Source organism: Pan paniscus, chromosome 9 (assembly GCF_029289425.2).
Source record: "Pan paniscus chromosome 9, NHGRI_mPanPan1-v2.0_pri, whole genome shotgun sequence".
NCBI classification, from domain to species: Eukaryota; Metazoa; Chordata; class Mammalia; order Primates; family Hominidae; genus Pan; species Pan paniscus.
Window position 1 is genome coordinate 74,616,666 of NC_073258.2, and position 22,588 is coordinate 74,639,253.

The 22,588-nt window shown below is 41.7% G+C and overlaps 1 protein-coding gene across 3 annotated transcripts in view; it reads right to left on the reverse strand.

The window, feature by feature from the left end:
• Nucleotides 1-3,079: 3,079 nt before the first annotated feature.
• RAB6A (RAB6A, member RAS oncogene family) overlaps nucleotides 3,080-22,588 on the reverse strand; it is an 85,769-nt gene continuing 66,260 nt past the window's right edge. For all 3 annotated transcript variants that reach the window (XM_008967427.4, XM_003814665.5, XM_014346927.4), the window contains 2 exons: nucleotides 6,836-6,902; nucleotides 3,080-5,149 (listed from right to left, as the gene is read on the reverse strand). In XM_008967427.4, the coding sequence (XP_008965675.1) occupies nucleotides 5,085-5,149; nucleotides 6,836-6,902 (132 nt within the window). In that variant the 3' untranslated portion in view covers nucleotides 3,080-5,084. The remainder of the gene's footprint in view (nucleotides 5,150-6,835; nucleotides 6,903-22,588) is intronic.

The window sequence follows — 22,588 nt, forward strand, 5'->3', positions numbered from 1 at the left end:
AGGTGTAACAAGGGTGATCTTCACTCCATTTCCCAACAAATTCCTCATTTCCATTTGAGACCTCATCAGCCTGGTGTTCACTGTCTATATTTCTATTAGCATTTTGGTCATAACCATTTAACCAGTCTCTAAGAAATTTCAAAATTTCCCTCATCTTCCATCTTCTTATGAGCCCTCCAAACTCTTTCCCAACCTCTGCCCATTACCCATTTAAAAAGTCTCTTCCACGTCTTCAGGTACATTTATAGCAGCAATGCCCCACTTTTCAGTACCAATTTTCTGTTAGTACATTTTGCATTGCTATAAAAGAATATCCAAGGCTGGGTAATTTATAAAGAAGAGGTTTAAGCTGGGCGTGGTAGCTCAGGTCTGTAATCCCAGCACTTTCGGAGGCTGAGGCGGGCAGATCATTTGAGGTTAGGAGTTTGAGACCAGCCTGGCAAACATGGTGAAACGCTGTCTCTACTAAAAATACAAAAACTAGCTGGATGTGGTGGTGTGCGCCGGTAATCTCATCGACTCAGGAGGCTGAGGCAGGAGAATCGCTTGAACCTGGAAGGCAGAGGCTGCAGTGAGCCGAAATCACACCACTGCACTCTAGCCTGGAGGACACGGTGAGACACGATCTCAAAAAAAAAAAAAAAAAGAAAAGAAAAAAAGGCTGGGCATGGTGGCTCACGCCTGTAATCCCAGCACTTTGGGAGTCCGAGGCAGGCAGATCACGAGGTCAGGAGATCGAGACCATACTGGCTAACACGGTGAAACCCCGTCTGTACTAAAAATACAAAAAAATTAGCTGGGCGTGGTGGCGGGCACCTGTAGTCCCAGCTACTTGGGAGGCTGAGGCAGGAGAATGGCGTGAACCCGGGAGGTGGAGCTTGCAGTGAGCCGAGATCGCGCCACTGCACTCCAGCCTGGGCGACAGAGCAAGACTGTCTCAAAAAAAAAAAAAAAAAAAAAAAGGAAAAGAAAAAAAGGTTTAATTGGCTCACAGTTCTATGGGCTGTATAAGAGGTATGGTGCCAGCATTTGCTTCTGGTGAGACTTCAAAAAGTTTACAATCATGACTTACAATCATGGCAGAAAGCAAAGGGGGAGCTTTGCCCTGCTTTTTGTCACATGGCAAGAGGAACAAGAAAGCTATTTCTGTTTTCCTTTTTTTTGAGACGGAGTCTCACACTGTTGCCAGGCTGGAATGCAGTGGCGAAATCTCAGCTCACTGCAACTTCCGCCTCCCCGGTTCAAGTGATTGTCCTGCCTCAGCCTCCCAAATAGCTGGGACTACAGGCACGCACCACCACGCCTGGCTAATTTTTTGTATTTTTAGTAGAGATGGGGTTTCACCATGTTAACCAGGATGGTCTCCATCTCCTGACCTCGTGATCTGCCTGCCTCAGCTTACCAAAGTGCTGGGATCATAGGTGCCTGGTCAGCTATTTCTGTTTTCTGATGAATGAGTTCCTCAATTTAATGTTCCAGCTTACCAACTCCATCCTAACTAACGGAATCCATTCTACCATTTATCCCACCTATGTGTTATCTTTCCTTTAAGAAACAGGGTCTTGCCTTGTTGCTCAGGCCGGAGGGCAGTGGTGCGATTAGAACTCACTGCAGCCTTGAACTCCTGGGTTCAAGCAATCCTCTCCCCTCAGTCTTCTGAGTAGCTGGGACTGCAGGTGTGTACCACCATGCCTGCCTAATTTTTAAATTTTTTTGTAGAGATGGGGTCTTACCATATTGCCCAAGCTGGTCTTTAACTCCTAGGCTCAAGCTGTCCTCCCATGTCGGCCTCCCAAAGTGCTAGGATTACAGGCATGAAACACTGCACCTGGCTGTGTTCCTCATTTCAACAATTAAAAACTTTTCACACTTAATTTATGATTCCAAATTCCTGTTTCATATCTTATCTCCTTAATATTTATCATGTCATCCTTAAATTATTCGTTCTTTCCCAAAGTATTTCTGCTTTAGATATTTACTTTTACTTTTGAGGCGGTTTTTAGGTATTCAACTATATTGCTGTGTGAGTTCAAATTCCCCTCAGGGTATAGGCTACTAGTCTGGAAGGCACAAGGGACAAGACTGTCAAGGAGAGGAGGGGACAAACTTTGGGGCAAAGAGTTCTAGGAACTATAAGCCCACACGTAATCACTCCCATTCAGTATCAGTATCATCCCCCCAAGCCACAACTTATTTCAAGGCCTTGCCTTTATTTCCATCGGCTTATTAGTGCTTTTGTACTGCCTTAATATTACTCTTGCAGACACCTGCACTAGTATTCTGGTCTGTGGCCTTCATTTTACGGTAAGGGGTTCAGCTATGGTTGTCCCAAGGCAGGAGTTGCCCTTTTCTCTGCAAAGGGCCAGACAGTAAAGAGTTTTTTGGCTTTTAGGGCCATAAGGTCTGTGGCAGCTATTAAGCTCTGCCATTATAGTGGGAAACTATGGCTGAGTTCCAATAAAACTTAATTTTTAAAACTGGTTCCAGGCTGCATTTGGTGGGAGGGCCACAGTTTGCTGGCTCCTGTCCCAAGGCAAAGGTATAGTTAGGAGTGAGGACGCAAAAGCAGAACTTAAGATGCTTTTCTTAATATGTCCTATTACTGCCTCCACCAGGGGATGTATCTTTCAAGTTGCAGCCCCTCTCCCCCACCCCCCAACAATACCCCCATCAAAAAAAGAGTCTTTGACTCCCTAGGAATTCCTCACATTTGTTGTTGTTATTTTTCTGGATTCTGTCCATGTCTGCTTTAAAGGTCTTCACAGAGAGGGAGAAGTAAATGCTAATTCACCATCTTGGCAGGAATGGGAAACCAGGTCAATAATTGTTTTCTTTCGTGTTTTATTTATATATTTTTGGCAGCAAAATTGTGTTTATTAAAAAAAAAACCTGGACTATGAACGCACTTCACTGCTTTGAAGAACTCCAAGCCAAATAAAAAGACCAATCAATATTAAAAGCAGTATAACTGGTTACTTTCTTAAAAATACATAAAAAGAATCAAATGCAACAGTGTAGGAAGACAATCACACCCATGTCAGAAGTCACAGCTTCTTCCAAATAAAGAATATGACCCATCTGCCATATTGAATCAATATTTATTTCAGGACATGCCATGTCAAAATAAAACAAAGAGTCAACCCTTGCCTTTAACAATTATATTGTATTATAAAAGCACTTTACAACTCCATCCCATCTTTAAGTATAAGTTACTGGTATGTGGGCTAATGATTATCTGTAAGCATTTCTCTATTCAGATCCATAATCCAAGTGCTCTCTGAATATTACAAGGTGAAAATAAGTGGGAAGTGGAGGAGGAAGAGGAAAGAGAGGGGACTAAGGTTCTCCCAGTTTAAGGTTTTGTTCCAATGAGGGGATGAGGAAGTATGAAGATATTTTTGTTGTCTTTTCATCTTTATACTGTGTTAAGTAATGCTTACAACATAAATTCAGCAGGCTTTTCCTGAGCTGTAACTCAGAAGTTTTCGTCCTGCAAACAATGTATTTACAAATGTGTTTATTAGCTTACACAGCAATCTCACAATAACTAGTAAAGATTAAAAGGGCACACTCCTAGTATATTTGTTTGCAGTGTTTTAAGGGAAATACATATTGCCATGGTGAAGCTCTAAATAGATTCAACGAAACATCTGAAAATTGAAAGTTGTTAAAAAAAAAAAAAGGCAAAGAAATAAATATCACCAAAGAAAAAAGATTAATTGTAGCTTAAATATAAAACTAAATCACTAGTTAATTAAACTATACAGATCTAATACAAACCAAAACCAGCCTGAAAGACCCAACCTTAAAAAATGCTAAAAAATAAGGCATAAATCTGCATAATATTGAGTTTTATTTCCATTATCTCCTTTCCCTCTACTATGTATGCTTTACCTGATCTGCCTCTAGGGGCTTACAAGAAAACGGTTTCCGGTTTCCGTCTTCAATTTGACCTCAAATGTCCTGAGCAAAGTTTTTGCTATTCTGCTGAGGGTTCTTTTGTTGGTAAGCTTTAGACATCATTATTTCTACTAATTCAGTAGTTTTGATCGTAGTGCCAAATTTAAATTCTTCCACTGGTTCTTCTGGAAGGAATTAAACTTTTACAGTGCCTTGTCTGCATAGTATTATTTTTTTAAAAAAGAAAACCCAAGCAAAATCTATTGCTTAAAGAGGTTTCTTATTTTTTAAACAAACAGAATAACTCTTGACAATTTTAAAACCTTGGGAGAAACAGTTCATTAGAACTTCATTTTCTTACCATGAAGAATTAAATACTAAAAACCTGTTCTGAAGCACTTGGTTAATTTTCTCTCCCAGAGTCTAATAAAGCACATGTGAAAGAGCCATTTGTTTTAGTCAGAAATACATTTTATGTTCTTCTACTTGTAAGTACTCAGTATGTTCTTTAGGACTCATTTTGAAGATGCACCAGGAGCCTTTTCTCATTCAAGCACTGCCTACCATGATGGCTGAATTTTGACCTCAAAGAAGACAGTAATTTATATCAGTGCTCAAGAATAATTTTGGACATCTTGGTCCGTAGCCTACAGCAAGTGGTATCTGTAAAATTAAAGGATAATTCCAATGGGCTTGGTAGAACTGCTGCTTTGCCATCTCTTATTTGTTTTGAGGAAGTGGGGGTAGGCTAGGTAAGAATAGGGAAATAGGGAATGGGGGTAAGTGAGAGGTGAGAAAAGCAAGGAGAGATAAAGTAGGCTGTGAACATACCGCTCGTTAACCAAGCCATACTCATACTGTTGAGATTTCCATCATTTTGAAGTACATTATCATAACATTAAAAAAGAAAAAAATGTTAAGAAAATGTATCTAATTTTTAAAGTTATCACTGGAATATGCTGAAATATTTTGGCTTTTTGTAAAATATAAATAATGAAGACACTGACTTTTGTTGTGCTTGTGAAGCTAATAGATCATCTCCACGAGACAGGCAGCAATGATGAATTGCAATACGTTATTACTGAAGGGAAAAGGTTCAAGCCAATATTCACACTGCAGTCAATGAAAGAGTAAGGGGGCCAAAGCAGTGAGCTTCTGAAGAAGGTTGAAGATGACATGGGAGATTAGCAGGAACAGCCTCCTTCACTGACTGGTTGCTCCTGAGGCTTTTCCAGTTTTATGTCAATCACTGAAACAAAAGTTAAGAAGCCATAAATGGGAAAGTACAATTTCAATTCTTCCAAACACTAGCATTTCTGGGATGGCCCTCATATTCCTATTTGTCTTCAGAGCCTACACAGTCACTATTTTCTACATAGCCGCCTCACCATATAAGGTGCTCAAATGCAATAAACTTGTTTATATCTACTATATGCAACAAGGGTCAGAATGAGGTACAAGCTCTATTTATGGGTATCTATCCTAAGGAACTTATTCTACAGTGGCAAGAAGTGATATGAAGATGATGTTCCCCATAGAATCATCTATAATATAAATCTGAAAATAGCCTACAAGATAGTTCCAACAGCAGAGGAAACATTTAATAAATAATGGGACTTCAGGCCGGGTGCCGTGGCTCATGCCTGTAATCCCAACACTTTGGGAGGTTGAGGCAGGCCGATCACCTGAGGTCAGGAGTTCAAGACCAGCCTGGCCAACATGGCGAAACCCCATCTCTACTAAAAATATAAAAATTAGCTGGGCATGGTGGCTCATGCCTGTAGTCCCAGCTACTTGGGAGGCTGAGGCAGGAGAATCACTTGAATTCAGGAGGCAGAGGTTGTGGTGAGCTGAGATTGCGCTGCTGCACTCCAGCCTGGGCGACAGAATGAGACTCCATCTCAAAAAAAAAATGGCGGTGGGCGCGGGGACATACTTCAACTCAATAGAACATTTGTTGTTGTTGTTGTTTTGTTTTTGAAACATATTGTTTTATATTGTTGTTGTTTTTTTGGGGGGGGGAATGGAGTTTCGATCCTGTTGCCCAGGCTGGAGTGCAATGGCGTGATCTCGGCTCACTGCAACCTCTGCCTCCTGGGTTCAAGCGATTCTCCTGCCTCAACCCCCTTAGTAGCTGGGATTACAGGCGTGCACTACCACGCCCAGGTAATTTTTTTATTTTTAGTAGAGACAAGGTTTCTCCATGTTGGTCAGGCTGGTCTCGAACTCCCGACCTCAGGTGATCCACCTGCCTTGGCCTCCTAAAGTGCTGGGATTACAGGCATAAGCCACCGCGCCCGGCCTGTTTTATGTTTTTTATGAAAACATATAACATTTACAAGTGGGAAGAGCTGAATACAAAGTGCTACAAACTATATGGCTTAATAAAAATGCCTGAATATGGAAATACACTGGAAGGTGAATATGAAACACTGAAAACATCAAATTAAAAATCCTTAGAATTAACTAATATTAGATGTTCCAATCCTTGGAAATGAACTAATATTATGTCCTGTTTCTGAAAGCAGAGGCTACAATAAAGCTCCACTCTATTTCTTGCCTGTGTCAAGTAGAAAGCTCAAGTGTTAGAAAAAGAAAGAAATGAAAATTTGATATTCCATGGGGAAAAAGCCTAGAGTCAATGGGACTCAAAATGAAGAGGCAAGGACATGGGGATTCTAAGAGTTTCCTGCTCATTTAAAAGCAAGCAAACAAACACAAAACCTCTCACTGATTAACAACGAGAAGCAGGCTGCAAAGGGTGCACTTGGATAACCAGACCTCATTTGCTATAGAAAACAAATGAATTTCTATGCCTTTAAGTCATCAGTTCCTGGTTGTAAAAGGCAATGGCACAATATTCTTTAGCCAAGCAAGCAGGGCTCTAAAGACTAGTGTTAATAATGAAAAATTTCCAATGAAATAAAAAGGATACTATCTTCTCTGCTTCTGTCCTGTGTGCTTTCCATTCCCGGCAAAGCTGCTGCTACACGTCGAAAGAGCTGTGGGAAAGAGAGAAAAGTGATAACTGAGAGGGAACATTTAGCAAAGGGTACTGAGGTTTATGATCACTGTACAGTGAGCTGTCTAATGCTGGGCGCAGTGGCTCACACCTGTAATCCCAGCACTTTGGGACCCACCCAAGGTGGGCAGATCACTTGAGGTCAGGAGTTTGAGACCAGCTTGGGCAACATGGTGAAACTCTCTCTCTACAAAAAAAACACAAAAATTAGCCAGGCGTGGTGGCACACGCCTATAGTCCTAGGTACTGGAGAGGCTGAACCTGGAGGACTGCTTCAGCCCAGGAAGTGGAGGCTGCAGGGAGCTGAGATCACGCCACTGCACTCCAGCCCGGGCAACAGGGCGAGACTCTGTCTTTAAATAAATAAATAAATAAATAATAAAATAAAATGTCTATTCATTCTATAAACAAGTATTATATAAAAAGCAATATACCAAATACAAAGAGGTATAAAGACATGATTCCTGTTTTTTTAACTGGTGAGATAAGACATGAACAAACAGCTATGAAATAAGCAGCAAAAATGTCATTTGAATAATAAAGTATTACAGAAACACAGAAAAAGGACAGATCATTCATTTAACAAAACTGTATAGTAGCATTCCTATCTTTCATATAAAGAGTGAGGTTCAGGGCTGGGCGCGGTGGCTCACGCCTGTAATCCCAGCACTTTGGGAGGCCAAGGGGTGTGGATCACGAGGTCAGGAGTTCAAGACCAGCCTGGACATGGTGAAACCCTGTCTCTACGGAAAATACAAAAATGAGCTGGGTGTGGTGGCACATGCCTGTAATCCCACCTACTTGGGAGACTGAGGCAGGAGAATCACTTGAACCTGGGAGGCGGAGGTTGCAGTGAGCCAAGATCACGCCACTGCATTCCAGCCTGGGCGACACAGCAAGACTTCTTCTTGGCGGGGGTGTGGGGGGGAGAGTTAGGTTCTGAAGTCAGTGTATTACATATTGTGGAAGTCAGTCCAGTCAAAATTATCCTTCATCATTCATTAGAAAAGCACTATGTTAGAGATTAATACACCACCCCTCAAGTCCAACACAGCTGGCTTTTCTTCCATCATTGGAATGAGTGTCAGTGGGAGTGGCTGGCTTGTGTTTGAGGTATGAAGCTATGAAAAGTATCTTCAACAGGAGAAACGCACTCAAGCCTGGTGAGATGTTTACTTCTGAGAGGCATATGAGAACAGATACTGGAACAACAGTTTATACTTCTCATATTGTCCCAATCTTAGGCATACACCCACTGGGTACAACAGCCAGTGAAACTGCCTGATTATTTCAATTATTTATCTTTTAATTAAGCACACAGTGTAAACCCATAAATTAAATGCATATGTGCTGTAACTCCTTTGTACCAAGTACTTGCTTACTTGAGGCAGTGTATCAGGCAGCCTCATTCTGTGTCTTTGAGACACAGAAATGAACAAGAAAAAACAGTTTTTTAATTTAAGGAGCTCAAAATCTGGTAAAGGAGATACTCAAACAATTCTTTATATTACAATGTGATGCTACAAACAAAGTAAGTGTAAAATGCTCTGAGAATACAGATGTAACAAGGTCCAACTCAGGAGGCTGAAAAAAATCTTTTAGGAGGTAACATCTGAGTTGAGATTTAAAGGCAGTCTTAAAACCTCACTTGGCTGAAATACATGCATAAAATGCTCAGGGTTTAAGTGCTCTATAAGTATTACTGAATTAAACGAAGAAAGAACAGAATGCCTAGAAGGACAGAGATAAGAGACTGGAACTACAACTAATATGTTTAAAAATGTATCAGGCCAGACGTGGTGGCTCACGCCTGTAATCTCAGCACTTTGGGAGGCCAAGGAAGGCGGATTACGAGGTCGAGTTCGAGACCAGCCTGGCCAACATGGTGAAACCCTGTCTCTACTAAGAATACAAAAATTAGCCCGGCGTGGTAGCGCATGCCCGTAATCCCAGCTACTCGGGAGGCTGAGGCAGAAGAATCACTTGAACCCAGGAGCCGGAGGTTGCAGTGGACCGAGATCTTGCCACTGCACTGCAGCCTGGGCGACAGAGCAAGACTCTGTCTGGAAAAACAACACAAAAAAAATGTATAAAGGAGCAAATTGTAAAATTTTGATCTGGTAGACAAAAGCCTGATAGGGTAGGTACAGGGATATGAAAATGGGGAAAACTCTAATTGTCTTGTTTCTATAAGGTTCAGTAGCTTTTTTAGAGATGTACCAAAATTAGGCTTGACCCCAATATTCAATCCACATCAGCTGTTAAGACTTTGAATTGCGGAACACTTACCTTAACATCATTTCTGGTACACCATCAAAGATCATGTAGATGTATAAATTACCATCATGTCAAATCAATATAACATTAATTATATACGGTGGGTCCGTCTGGATTAATATGTGAATATTAGGTTTGAAACACAGATAAATATTCTAGCTGAGTGTGGTGACACGAGCTTGTAATCCCAGCTACTTGGAAGCCTGGGGTGGGAAAATCAAGCAATTGAGCCCAGAAGTTTGAGACCACAGGCAACACAGAGAGACCTTGTTTTAAAAAACAAACAAAAAACATTCTAAATATAAGAGTGAATGCTGCAACAATTAATGACTGTGAAAGCTGTTAATTTTATGAACAAAAAAATAAGTAGGCTGAGCACGGTGGCTCACGCCTGTAATCCCAGTACTTCGGGAGGCTGAGGCGGGCGGATCACGAGGTCAGGAGATCGAGACCATCTTGGCTAACACAGTGAAACCCCATCTCTACTAAAAATACACAAAATTAGCTGGGCATGATGGCACATGCCTGCAGTCCCAGCAACTAGGGAAGCTGAGGCAGGAGAACTGCTTGAACCCGGGAGGTGGAGGATGCAGTGAGCCAAGATGGTGCCACTGCACTCCAGCCTGGGCAACAGAGCGAGACTCCATCTCAAAGAAAAAAATCTTTATTTGAGAAGGGTCTTGCTCTGTCACCCAGGCTGGAGTACAGTGGCATGATCATAGCTCACTGCAGCCTTGACCTCCTGGGCTCAAGTGATCCTCCCACCTTGGCATTCCAAAGTGTTGGGATTACAGATATGAACTATTATACCCCGTTTAAACCAGCAAGGGTTTCTAAAAGTTAAATATAAGGTTAGGCAATCCTAATCTTTTTTATGAGCATTAAACAATGAATTAAAAGCAGAATATAAACTTTGTCAGCTCAAAATTTCATGCATTAGGAAAAACTCCAATGTCCATTAATAAACCACCTTTCATCAAGACATAAAGAATACAGGGTATGAAGGAAAACATATTTTATAGAAATTGAGTCAAAAAAGTGTTCTCCCACCAATATCAGCTGAAAACTTGAAAATCACAATCTATTTATCACAAATAGGCAGTAAGTATAGTGACTACAGAAACAATCTAGTACCTGACAATGTGACACTCTATCAAACGTTAACAGCATTTTGGGGATACATTTTTTATTTTTGTATACAGAAATTCACTGCATAATAACGATATAGACCCATCTTTTTTTTTTTTTTTTGGAGATATGGTCTTGCTCTGTCACCCAAGCTGGAGTGCAGTGGCACAATCATGGCTCCCTGAGGTCTCGACCTCATGGGCTCAAGTAATCCTCCCACCTCAGCCTCCCAAGTAACTGGGACTACAGGGGCATGCCACCACACCTGGCTAATTTTTGTATTTTTTTTTGTAGAAAAGAGGTTTTGCCATGTTACCCAGAGTGGTCTCCAACTCCTGAGCTCAAGTGATCTGCCTACCTCAGCCTCCCAAAGTGCTGGGATTACAGGCATGAGCCACCACGTGTGGCCAGATATGTACATTGTTTTTACAGACATAATGCTATTAATAGAGTACAGTATAGTATAAACATAACTCACACACATTGGAAACCAGAAAATTCATGTGACTCATTTTATTGATATATTCACTTTATTGTAGTGATCTAGAGCCAGACTGCAGTATCTCCGAGGTACACCTGTATGCAGTTTTGGCCTCAATGATTTTAACACCTGGCCATCTAGTCAGAATGTATATTCAGCACATTTCTCTTTCAGTAGAGATGAGGACAAAGGAAAAGAAGTGGCAAAGATTTCACAGGGAAGAGTTTCCTGAACACATGTTCACAGATAGAAAAGTACAAGGTATACTTAAGAATGCTTATGTAGTCCAGACTGGTTGGAGCACAGAATATGTAAAATAATTACGATAAGGATATATATATATTGGAGGCCAGACTGAGAAAGACCTTCCCTCACATCCTGTGGGTAAAGGAAGCCACTAAAAATAGTAGTTTGCTCTCAGACTTCCATCAATAATTCCATTGTCTTAATATGGCTAAAGAGATGTACAAATCACATAGTGAAATTGAAAGGTATTAAGCAGAATGGCAAAAAGCAAAAAACTAAAAGGTAAAGTGTGGATAGCAGTACAGTGTAGTAGTTAACAGCCCGGGCTTGGGCCCTAGGTAGGCCACTTAAGTGACAGATCATGTAATCTTCATTCCTCTGTTCCCTGATGTGTAAGATGGGCTTAAAATAATAGTATACTTGCCTGATTAGATTATTGTGTAAGTTAAGGGAAATAATTATGCAAAGTGTTTAGTACTGACCTGCTATATAGAAAGTCTCTTTTTTTTGAAATGGAGTCTCGCTCTGTTGCCCAGGCTGGAGTGCAGTGGCGCGATCTCAGCTCACTGCAACCTCTGCCTCCTGGGTTCAAGCTATTCTCCTGCCTCAGCCTCCCGAGTAGCTGGGACTACAGGTGCCTGCGCCACACCCGGCAAATTTTTTGCAATTTTAGTAGAGATGGTGTTTCACTGTGTTAGCCAGGATGGTCTCGATCTCCTGAGCTCATGATCCGCCTGCCTCAGCCTCCCAAAGTGCTGGGATTACAAGTGTGAGCCACCACGCCCGGACTGAAAGTCTTTTTTTTTTTTTTTTTTAAAGTAGCGACCAGGTGCGGTGCCTCACGCCTGTAATCCCAGGACTTTGGGAGGCCAAGACGGGTGGATCATCTGAGGTCAGGAGTTTGAGACCAGCCGGACCAACATGGTGAAACCCCATCTCTATTAAAAATACAAAAAAAAAAAAAAAAAAAAAATAGCCAGGTGTGGTGGCAGATGCCTGTAAACCTAGCTACTTGGGAGGGTGAGGCAGGAGAATTGCTTGAACCGGGGAGGTGGAGGTTGCAGTGAGCCGAGATTATGCCACTGCACTCCAGCCCAGGCAACAAGAGTGAAACTCCGTCTCAAAAAAAAAAAAAAAAAAAAAAAGCAGCTTTATTTCTACCAGAGACAATAACTCTATCAGAGATAAATGAACTCATGGGCCTGCAGGCTTGGGGAACAGAGAATTTTGCCAAATGTTATACAATTCTGCAGTGAATTCTAGGACTAGAACAAAACACCCACAGGCTCAATTCTGCTTTAAAAAGGAACTATAAAAAACTGGTGGGAAAGACGTGGGGGTTGGGGGAGACCTTTTAAAAATATTACAGCAGAGCTGAAACTTCCTTACTTAGGAATATCTAGAAATTGTCCCCATAATATTACAACTTGCTTCTGACATGAAATATTTATTAAACTGCTTGCCTATTCAAGATGCATAATCTTTTCGGCTCTTAAGAATACCAGGTTTAGGCTGGGTGCAGTGGCTCACGCCTGTAATCCTAGGACTTTGGGAGGCAAAGGTGGGGGGATCACTTGAGGTCAGGAGTTCGACCAGCTTGGCCAACATGGTGAAACTCCATCTCTATTAAAAATACAAAAATTGGCTGGGTGTGGTGGCAGGCACCTGTAATCCCAGCTACTCAGGAGGCTGAGGTAGTAAAATCGCTTGAACCCGGGAGGCGGAGGTTGCAGTGACCCAGAGATCGCGCCACTGCACTCCAGCCTAGATGACAGAGTGAGACTCTGTCTCAAAACAAAACAAAACAAAAACCAGGTTAATTATCAGCTAGCTTGAAAACCGAAAATCTTTTCAAGAGGGAGGCATAGGAAAGGTTTGGCTACTTTCTGAGTAGAGCTTGTGAAAATGGAATAAAATTAGGTTTACAAGTTTTCAGACTTTTAAATAATGAAAAGAGGTTCTCTTTAGTGAAAAGTACATAACTAACAAAGTATTCCAAGGCAAGTACTGCTATATTCACATATCTACCTATTTTCATTATATATATACATATACTGCTTCATAACATCTATTTTAACATTCCTTAACATATGGTCCAGCAGTTCTACTTGGGGGTATATATTCAAAAGAATTGAAAGCAGTAAACAGATATTTGCACACCAATGTTCATGGCAGCATTACTGACAACAGCCAAAAGGTAGAAACAACCCACGTGCTATATATGTAAATATATATTATATAATATACATGGTATATCCATAAAATGCAGTATTATTCTGCCTTAAAAAGGAAAGAAATTCTGACACCTACTACGATATGGATGAATCTTGAGGACATTATGCAAGTGAAACAAGTCACACACAAAGGAACAAATATTGTATGAGTTCACTTATATGAGATACCTAGAGTAATCAAATTCACAGACACAAAGTAGAATGGCTGGCTGTGAATGGCTGGGGGAAGGGGGAAATGAGTTATTATTTAATGGGTACAGAATGTCAATTTTATAAGAATGAAAAGGGTTCTGGATGGATAGCGGTGATTTTTGCACAATAGTGTGAATGCACTTAAAAAAAATCCTATTTTGTCTACGGAAAATGGATACAATCTTAGGATAATGAACACAATCTTAGGCACAAACTCTTGGGCTCAAGCAATCCTCTCATCTTGGCCTCCCAAAATGCTGGGATTTTAGGTGTGAGCCACTGTGCCCAGCCCAAGAGAGGCACTCGCTAAATATTTTCTGGACTAGTCTATTTTTTCTCCATTCCTATTGTCATTATTCATTGTTGAAAAGTACATGGGGCCAGGCATGGTGGCTCATGCCACTCGTAATCCCAGCACTTTGGGAGGCCGAGGTGGGCGGATCACCTGAGGTTAGGAGTTCCAGGCCAGCCTGGCTAACATGATGAAACCGTTTCTTTTAAAAATACAAAAAATTAGCCAGGTGTGGTGACCGATGCCTGTAATCCCAGCTACTTGGGAGGATGAGGCAGGAGAATTGCTTGAACCCGGGAGGCGGAGGTTGCAGTGAGCCGAGATTGCACCACTGCACTCCAGCTTGGGCAACAAGAGGGAAACTCCATCTCAAGAAAAAAAAAGAAGTCACGGATGTTACCTTGTAGACTGTCACTTAATTTGGATTTGCTTGTTGCTTCCTAATGTTTAGTTTTACCTTACTCACTTTTTGTCAGTAATACTACAGAAGAGATAGTGTCTTTCTTAGTGTATCATATCAGGAGGCACCTTATGCTGGTTTGTGCCCTTACTGGTGAAGTGAATTTTAGCCACTTGGTTAAATTAAGGTAGAGCTGGTCAAGTTTCTTCACTGCCAAATTACCAACTTTCCTTTTGTGATTAATAAGTATGAGAGGAGATTCTTTGCAATTATATGTATCTCTTATTATTCTTTGTCAAATTTTCACTTTAAGGTTTTAATATCAATTGGTGATTTTTGCCCAAATAAATCATTACTGTGACATCTGAAAAAAGATTACTAAATTTCCTTTCATTGTCTCATGGTCTGCTGAACTCTGGAGCTAGGCTGGGTCAGTAGGGCTGTGCAGTGCCTCTTGTGCCTGTCTCTGTCTCCTGAAGTCCTATTTACCATCTCTGGAAGGCTTAGTTTGCAGTCTCAACAGCAGGGTAGACTCCCAGGAAGAGAGAGAGAGATTTGAGCCTAGTTGATGATATATAAAATACAATGAATTTGTCTCTGTGTCCATCACGTTCTGGCTCCGGAGAAATAAGAGAATTGCTAATGAGTTGGTGCCATTCTGTGTACTTTCTATATCTTGAACTCTTAAGAGATCTTGTCCCTGGGTCTTCTGCTAAGGATTTACCACCTGACTCTAGTATAGTATCACATTACAGATAAAGGAAATCAAAATATCTTACCCCCAAATAACATTCTTTTTGCCATAAATAGCCCCGCAAAGGGCCACTCTGTGAAGAGAAAACTTGCATCTGTAAAACATTTCTATTTACATAAGTAGATTTTTCCCCTTCCAGGTTCTCCCAATCCTGAAGAGATTAACTCAGAGTCTAGCAACTTTTAAAGGTCTAAATAAGAAACACTTGCCACCAGGCAGTGGCTCACTCTTGTAATCCCAGCACTTTGGGAAGCCGAGGTGGTTGGATCATTTGAGCCCAGGAGTTCCAGACCACCCTGGGCAACACAGGGAGACCTTGTCTCTATAAAAAATTAGCCAGGTGTGGTGGTAGGCTCCTGTAGTCCAAGCTATTCAGGAGGCTGAGGTGGGAAGAGCATTTGAGCCCAGAAGTTGAGGCTGTAGTGAGCTGTGATTATGCCACTGCACTCCAGCCTGGAAGACAGAGGGAGACCCTGTCTCAAGAAAAAAAAAAAAATTGCTTCTAAAGGCAGCCACCTATGAGACTTCATTTACATCAGCAATCCCCAACTTTTTGGCACCAGGGACCGGTTTCCTGTAAGACAATTTTTCCATGGACTAGGGTGCAGATACTTTTGGGATGAAACTGTTCCACCTCTGATTTTCAGGCATTACTTAGATTCTTGTAAGGAGTGTGCAACCTAGATCCCTCCAATGTGCAGTTCACAATAGTGTTCATGCTCCTAGGAGAATATCATGTTGCCATTGATCTGACAGGAGGCAGAGCTCAGGCTGTAATGCTGGCTTACCCGATGTTCATCTCCTGCTGTGTGGGTTGGTTCCTAACAGGCCACGGACCAGTATTGGGCTGTGGCCCAAGGGTTGGGGACCCCTGACCTACATCGTAATAACCTTGGTATCCGCAACCTTTTATCTTAGCCTAGACACTCCTTTCTATTGATTCCAGGTCTTTAGATAACTCTTTCAACCAATTGCCACTCAGAAAATCTCTGAATCCACTTATGACCTACAAGTTCCCCTCAACCCCCACCACCACTTTGGGTTGTCCTACCTTTCCAGACCAAACCAATGTCTATGTCATATGTACGGACTGAGGTCTTATGTTTCCCTAAAATGTATAAAACCAAGCTGCAACCCAACTACTTTGGGCAGATGTTCTCAGAATCTCTTGACTGTGCCTCTGTGGAGGTTGCAGTGAGTGGACATTGCACCACTGCACCCCAGTCTGGGCAACACGGTGAGACTCCGTCTCAAAAAAAAAAAAAAAAAAAAAAAAAGACCGACTCAGGCATGATCACTCATATTTGGCTCAAAATAGACCTCTTTAAATATTTTACAGTTTGGCTTTTTTTGTCAACACTCTGGAGGAGTGGAAAACTTCTTTTCACATGGTGTAAGGCAGAAAGGGTAAAAGCCTATTTCCATAATTTAATACAGCATTTAATGTGCATATACAAAGAGCACAGAATACAAGCCCAGAAAGAAACTCTACTATTAACTACCCCATTATTACAGCTCAGTAATAATGAGTAAATATCTCAAGGATATTTACTATCTCTAATTCTTAGATTCATTCTAACAAAAAGGGGATACAGTTGTGAAGTTCAAAGGACACAATGATGATGCTTCTCCTTGGAATACCCTCCCAGTTCAATTTGCCTAGCTGACACTCATCCTTCAGGACCCATTCCCTGATAACTCCTTAAAAGCTTCTCTAACTCACTCCCCAGTTCCTTAAATCTTCTCCCTCCTGTCTAATAAAATCTTTTTAAAAAATACACTGTCTCACTGTGTTGCCAGGCTGGAGTGCAATGAAAATGTGATCATAACTCATGATAGCATTGAACTCCTGGGTTCAAGCCATCCTCCTGCCTCAGCCTCCTGAGTAGCTAGGACTACAGGGATGTGCCAAGACACCCAGCTAATTCTTTTTTTTTTTTTTTTTTTTTAACATTTTCAAATAATTTATTAGGAATTTAAAACTGAAAATAAAACCTGGAAAAAGAAGTCACAGATGTGGAGAGAAGAGACACCAGAGGGTGGTAACTCGCTGGCTTCGAAATACCATGTAACATCTTAAAAAAAAAAAAAAAACCCCAAACAAATCAGCAAACGGAATTCCAGGGTTCTGAGCCCATGGTTGGGTCCAGTGGGGTGGAAGGGTCCGGGTATGGGGGACAGGGAAGCTAAGTGTCTCAGGACTCAGCTCAAACGTGTAGAAAATTAAAAATAAAAACCAACAAAATGCAGCTTCTTTTATTAGGAAACATTAAAAAAAAAAAAAACCAAAACACGAACAGCCACGCATCTCGGTAACAAAGATTACTGCTTTGTGTTCTCAGGCCTGATAGGTTAAGCACCTCACACAGACAATTAACTCTCCAAAGGCGGGGTTTTCGGGGGTGGGGGGGCGATGCTGGGGAAGAGAGCTCAGGCCCTGGGCCTTAGAACTAGGGGACAGGGACACACAGAAAGGGGATGGCAGTGAGTGGGCCTTGGGCCTGCCACGCCAGCCAGGCCACTGTTAATGAAGGTCCAGTGCCCTGAACTTCTCTTTTTTCCTTAGAAGGGGGCTCTGGGGTGAGGGGCTGCCAAGGGACTCTGGCTGTGGGGTCATCCTGGTGGGAAACTTCAGTGAGAGAATGTGGGGGTTCCCTGAGACGCCTTTTGCTTTTTCCTGGGGTCTGCCCTCGCCAGAGCATCCCCTGGGCACCCAGCTAATTCTTTATTTTTTGTAGGGATGGGGGTCTTGCTGTATTGCCATGGTCTCAAACTCCTGGCCTCCCAAAGTGTTGGGATCACAGGCATGAGCTACCATGCCCAGCACTAAAATATATACTCCAAGTAGCACCAGTAGTTCTTTCAGAGTTATTTACTGCACTGATTGTAATAGCCTATTTTTACTTCTCTATCTTTCCCTCTAGACTTTAAACTTCTGGAGAGCAAGGCTCTCATTTCATCTTTGTTATCCCAGTATCTGACATGCAGTGGCTATTTTTCAAAATGTTAGCTAAAACAATAATTAAGGGGTGTGAAAACACATTAGGAAGCAAAAAGTGGCCAGGCACGGTGGCTCACGCTTGTAATCCCAGCACTTTGGGAGGCCGAGGCAGGCGGATGACCTGAGGTCAGGAGTTCAAGACTAGCCTGGCCAATATGGGGAAACCCCATCTCTACTAAAAATACACATGCACACAAAAAAATTAGCTGGGCGTGGTGGCTTGCGCCTGTAGTCCCAGCTACTAGGGAGGCTGAGGCAGGAGAAGCACTTGAACCTGGGAGGCGGAGGTTGCAGTGAGCCGAGATCACATCACTGCACTCCAGCCTGGGTGACAAGAGCAAAACTCTTGTCTCCAAAAAAAAAGAAAGCAAAAAGTGCAGTACAGATGTTTATATTAATTAGTGCCTTTACTTACTGGCTGTTGGGTACCTATTGAACGTTAATTGTCAGATTAATTCTTTGGGTATAACTATCCACAATACTACTCAGCAGACCAACACAGACTTCAGAGAGCTTATTTTCATATCAAGTCAAAGAAAATCTGGCAATACTTATGCCCACTGAATCCTCCTGACCTCAAAAACAGAGCAAAAAAAGAAATCAAGGCCGGGCGCAGTGGCTCACGCCTGTAATCCCAGCACTTTGGGAGGCCGAGGTGGGCGGATCATGAGGTCAGGAGATCAAGACCATCCTGGCTAACACAGTGAAACCCCGTCTCTACTAAAAATACAAAAAATTAGCCGGGTATGGTGGCAGGCTACCCTGTAGCCCCAGCTACTAGGGAGGCTGAGGCAGGAGAATGGCGTGAACCCGGGAGGCGGAGCTTACAGTGAGCCGAGATTGCGCTACTGCACTCCGGCCTGAGCGACAGAGTGAGACTCTGTCTCAAAAAAAAAAAAAAAGAAAGAAAGAAAAAAGAAATCAATTTATTCAGTTCTAATGGAAAAAGAAGTATAAAAGGGATTTCAAACTTACATGCATAAGAGGGTTACAGTGAGGGAAAACTCTGACTAAATTAGATGAGCTTCAACTTGATAATAAACAAATGCCTGCCGGTCGCGGTGGCTCACGCCTATAATCCCAGCACTTTGGGAGGCCGAGGTGGGCGGATCACAAGGTCAGGAGATCAAGACCATCCTGGCTAACACGGTGAAACCCTGTCTCTACTAAAAATACAAAAAAAAAAAAATTAGCCAAGCGTGTTGGCAGGCGCCTGTAGTCCCAGCTACGCAGGAGGCTGAGGCAGGAGAATGGCGTGAACCCAGGAGGTGGTGCTTACAAGTGAGCCGAGATCGCGCCACTGCACTCCAGCCTGGGCTACAGAGCGAGACTGTCTCAAAAACAAAACAAAACAAAAAAACAAAAAACAAAAAAAGCCAATTATGAGTATCTTCAATTAAATATAAAAAAAGGATTTAATGGCTGGGCACAGAGGCAGATCACCTGAGGTCAGGAGTTCAAGACCAGCCTGGCCAACATGGTGAAACTCCGTCTCTACTAAAAATACAAAAATTAGCCAGGCGTGGTGGCACACGCCTGTAATTCCAGCTACTCAGAAGGCTCAAGCAGAAGAATTGCTTGAACCTGGGAGGCAGAGGTTGCAGTGAGCTGAGATCATGCCACTGTCCTCCGGCCTGGATGACAGAGCAAGACTCCGTCTCCAAAAAAAAAAAATAATAAATAAATAAAGGATTTAAGGATTTAATTAACATAAGCAAATATAATTGGAATGAATGAAAGTTAAGAGACCAAAAGATTAACCAGTAGGTACATGAATCAGAGAAATATGTGTTTAAAGAAAGCAACAGGGCCAGATGCAGTGGCTCACGCCTGCAATCCCAGCACTTTGGGAGGCTGAGGCGGGTGGATCACTTGGAGTGTAGGAGTTTGAGACCAGCCTGGGCAACATAGCAAGACTCCGTCTTTTTTTTTTTTTTTTTTAAAAAGAAGAAAGAAAAGAAAGCGACAGGCTGGGCGCTGTGGCTTATGCATATAATCCCAGTACTTTGGGAGCCCAAGGCAGGAGATCACTTGAGCTCAGGGGTTCAAGACCAGCCTAGTAACATAGTGAGACCTCGTCTCTACTAAAAATTTAAAAAATCAGGTGTGGTGGTGGACGCCTGTAGTCCCTACTTGGGAGGCTGAAGTAGGAGGACTGCTTGAGCCCAGGAGATGGAGGCTACAGTGAGTTATGATGGCGCCACTGCACTCCAGCTTGAGACTGTTTCAAAAAAAAAAAAAAAAAAAGCTAGGTAAGAGTAATAGGTTAAAGTGATCCCACAGGCCCTCTGCCATCCTTATTTTTAACTTTGAAAGTTATTAGAAATACCTCAGGAAAGCTTTCTTGAAAGGTTATGTGTGAAGTCTTTCCCTCTAGACTAGTGGTTCTCAATACCTATGTGGCATCAGAATTACCTGGGAAGCTTAAAAACAAACAAAACTCCAGATGCTTGGGCCTCACCCTCAAAGACTGATTCAACTGATGTGGGGTGGGGCTGAGCCATTCGTGTTTTATTCAAATATCTCTGGATGATTCTAATGTGCAGCTAGGGTTAAGAACCAATGCTGTAATAACAATTTGTAAGGGTGTGAAACAATCAAATCAAAGAAGGGAAGAAAAGACACTGAGTACTTACTCTGTTGGAATGTTTACGTATTTTCTCATTTTAATCCTCTTATTTGTGAGGAAAATGTTAATAACCCCATTTTAAACAAATCTAAGGCTAAAGAATTTGCCATAGACCAAATAAATGGCAGAGCTGAGATTCCAAAGCTCGTATTTTTTATAATACCTAAGCTGCCTAGTATAAATGGAGTATTTTTTATATGGAAAGCACTGTGAAAGGGCTATGTGAAGAAACAGCTAATAATCTTGGGTAAGAATAATTTGTTTTGTAAAATACTATTACACATAAATGACAGACATAAAAAGCTAATCCATTTTTTAACGACAAAAATTTTAGGCTGGGTGCAGTGGCTCATGCCTGTAATCCCAGCACTTTGGGAGGCCAAGATGGGATGATCACTTGGGCCCAGAAGTTCGAGATCAGCCTGGGAATAAGGAGATCCTGTCTCTACAGAAAATTAATTTAAAAATATACCAGGTCAGGCACAGTGGCTCATGCCTATAATTCCAGCACTCTGGGAGGCCAAGGTGGGCAGATCACTTGAGGCCTGGAGTTTGAGACCAGCCTGGCCAACATGGCAAAACTCTGTCTTTACCAAAAAATACAAAAAATTAGCTGGGCATGGTGGCACATGCGTGCAATCCCAGCTACTCGGCAGGCTGAGGCACTAGAATCGCTTGAACCCAGGAGATTGAGGTAGCAGTGAGCTGAGATCGTGCCACTGCACTCAAGCCTGAGCAACACGCAAGACTGTGTCTCAAAAAATAAAAAAAAATTAAAAATAAAAATATATCCAATTTTTTTTAATCTATAGTTTTAATCAATATATTTAACAAACTTGGTGCTTTCTCCAAAATACTCCAATTAGATTAAAAGAATCAGTGTCACTAACCTAAACTCAACTCAGGACATCCCAAAGAGGGCCAAAAAAACTTTACAAAGGTTTTCAAATTCAAACTTACTTCTTGGTTTAAAAAAAAGAAAAACCTATTTCTTAAATGCCAATGATATGCTAACAAAGGCTTCTGCCATATTAGGAATCACAAATGACTAAGTATGAGACTAGTACAGTTTGTAATACTTAAAAAAAATCCTCATATTTACTAAGTATCCAGTTTTTTTTTTTTTTTTTTTTTCTTGTTTGAGACAGAGTCTCGCTCTGTCACCCAGGCTGGAATACAGTGGCGCAATCTCGGCTCACTGCAACCTCTGCCTCCCGGGTTCAAGCGATTCTCACGCCTCAGCCTCCTGAGTAGCTGGGATTACAGGCGCGTGACACCATGTCTGGCTAATTTTTTTGTATTTTTAGTAGAGATGGGGTTTCACCATGTTGGTCAGGTTGGTCTTGAACTCCTGACCTGATAATCTGCCCACCTTGGCCTCCCAAAGTACTGGGATTACAGGCGTGAGCCACTGCACCCAGCCGAGAATCCACTTTCTAGAAGACATTCTAGGGCATCTTTGCTGGAACAGCTTCTTTCCCTAAGAAACTTAGTAAGTCCACGCTGACCTCCAGGTGTATGGTATTTTATTTGTAATTTCTAGGAGGCAACAGACATATTTAAGTTGCAGTGACAGCTAGTACAGGAATTAGTTCAGGGATGATGACAAGCTGAATATGGTTCTCTGTAGAAACTTTCAAGTTGAATATTTTAGGCCATAATTTTAGGGCTAAAAATTTTTTTAGAGATAATTTTAATGTAAAGAGATACACTGGAGAAGAAGATTTCAAAATAAAATCACTATGACTACCAGTTCTTACCTTATGAAGTTAACTAAGTAGTTTATAGGCAGAAATACCACCCTTCAAAGAGCAAACTAAGCTACTCAGTTTTACCAACTTACAGAAAAAATTCCATTATGAAAGTAAATGTTGTAAGAGTAAAGAGTGTTTTATACATAACTGAATTCTTATATGAGTGTTCATTATTTGTGGACTTTTGACTTTATTTTTATTTTTATTGAGACAGAATTTTGTTCTCATCACCCAGGCTGGAGTGCAGTGGCACAATCTCGGCTCACTGCAACCTCTGC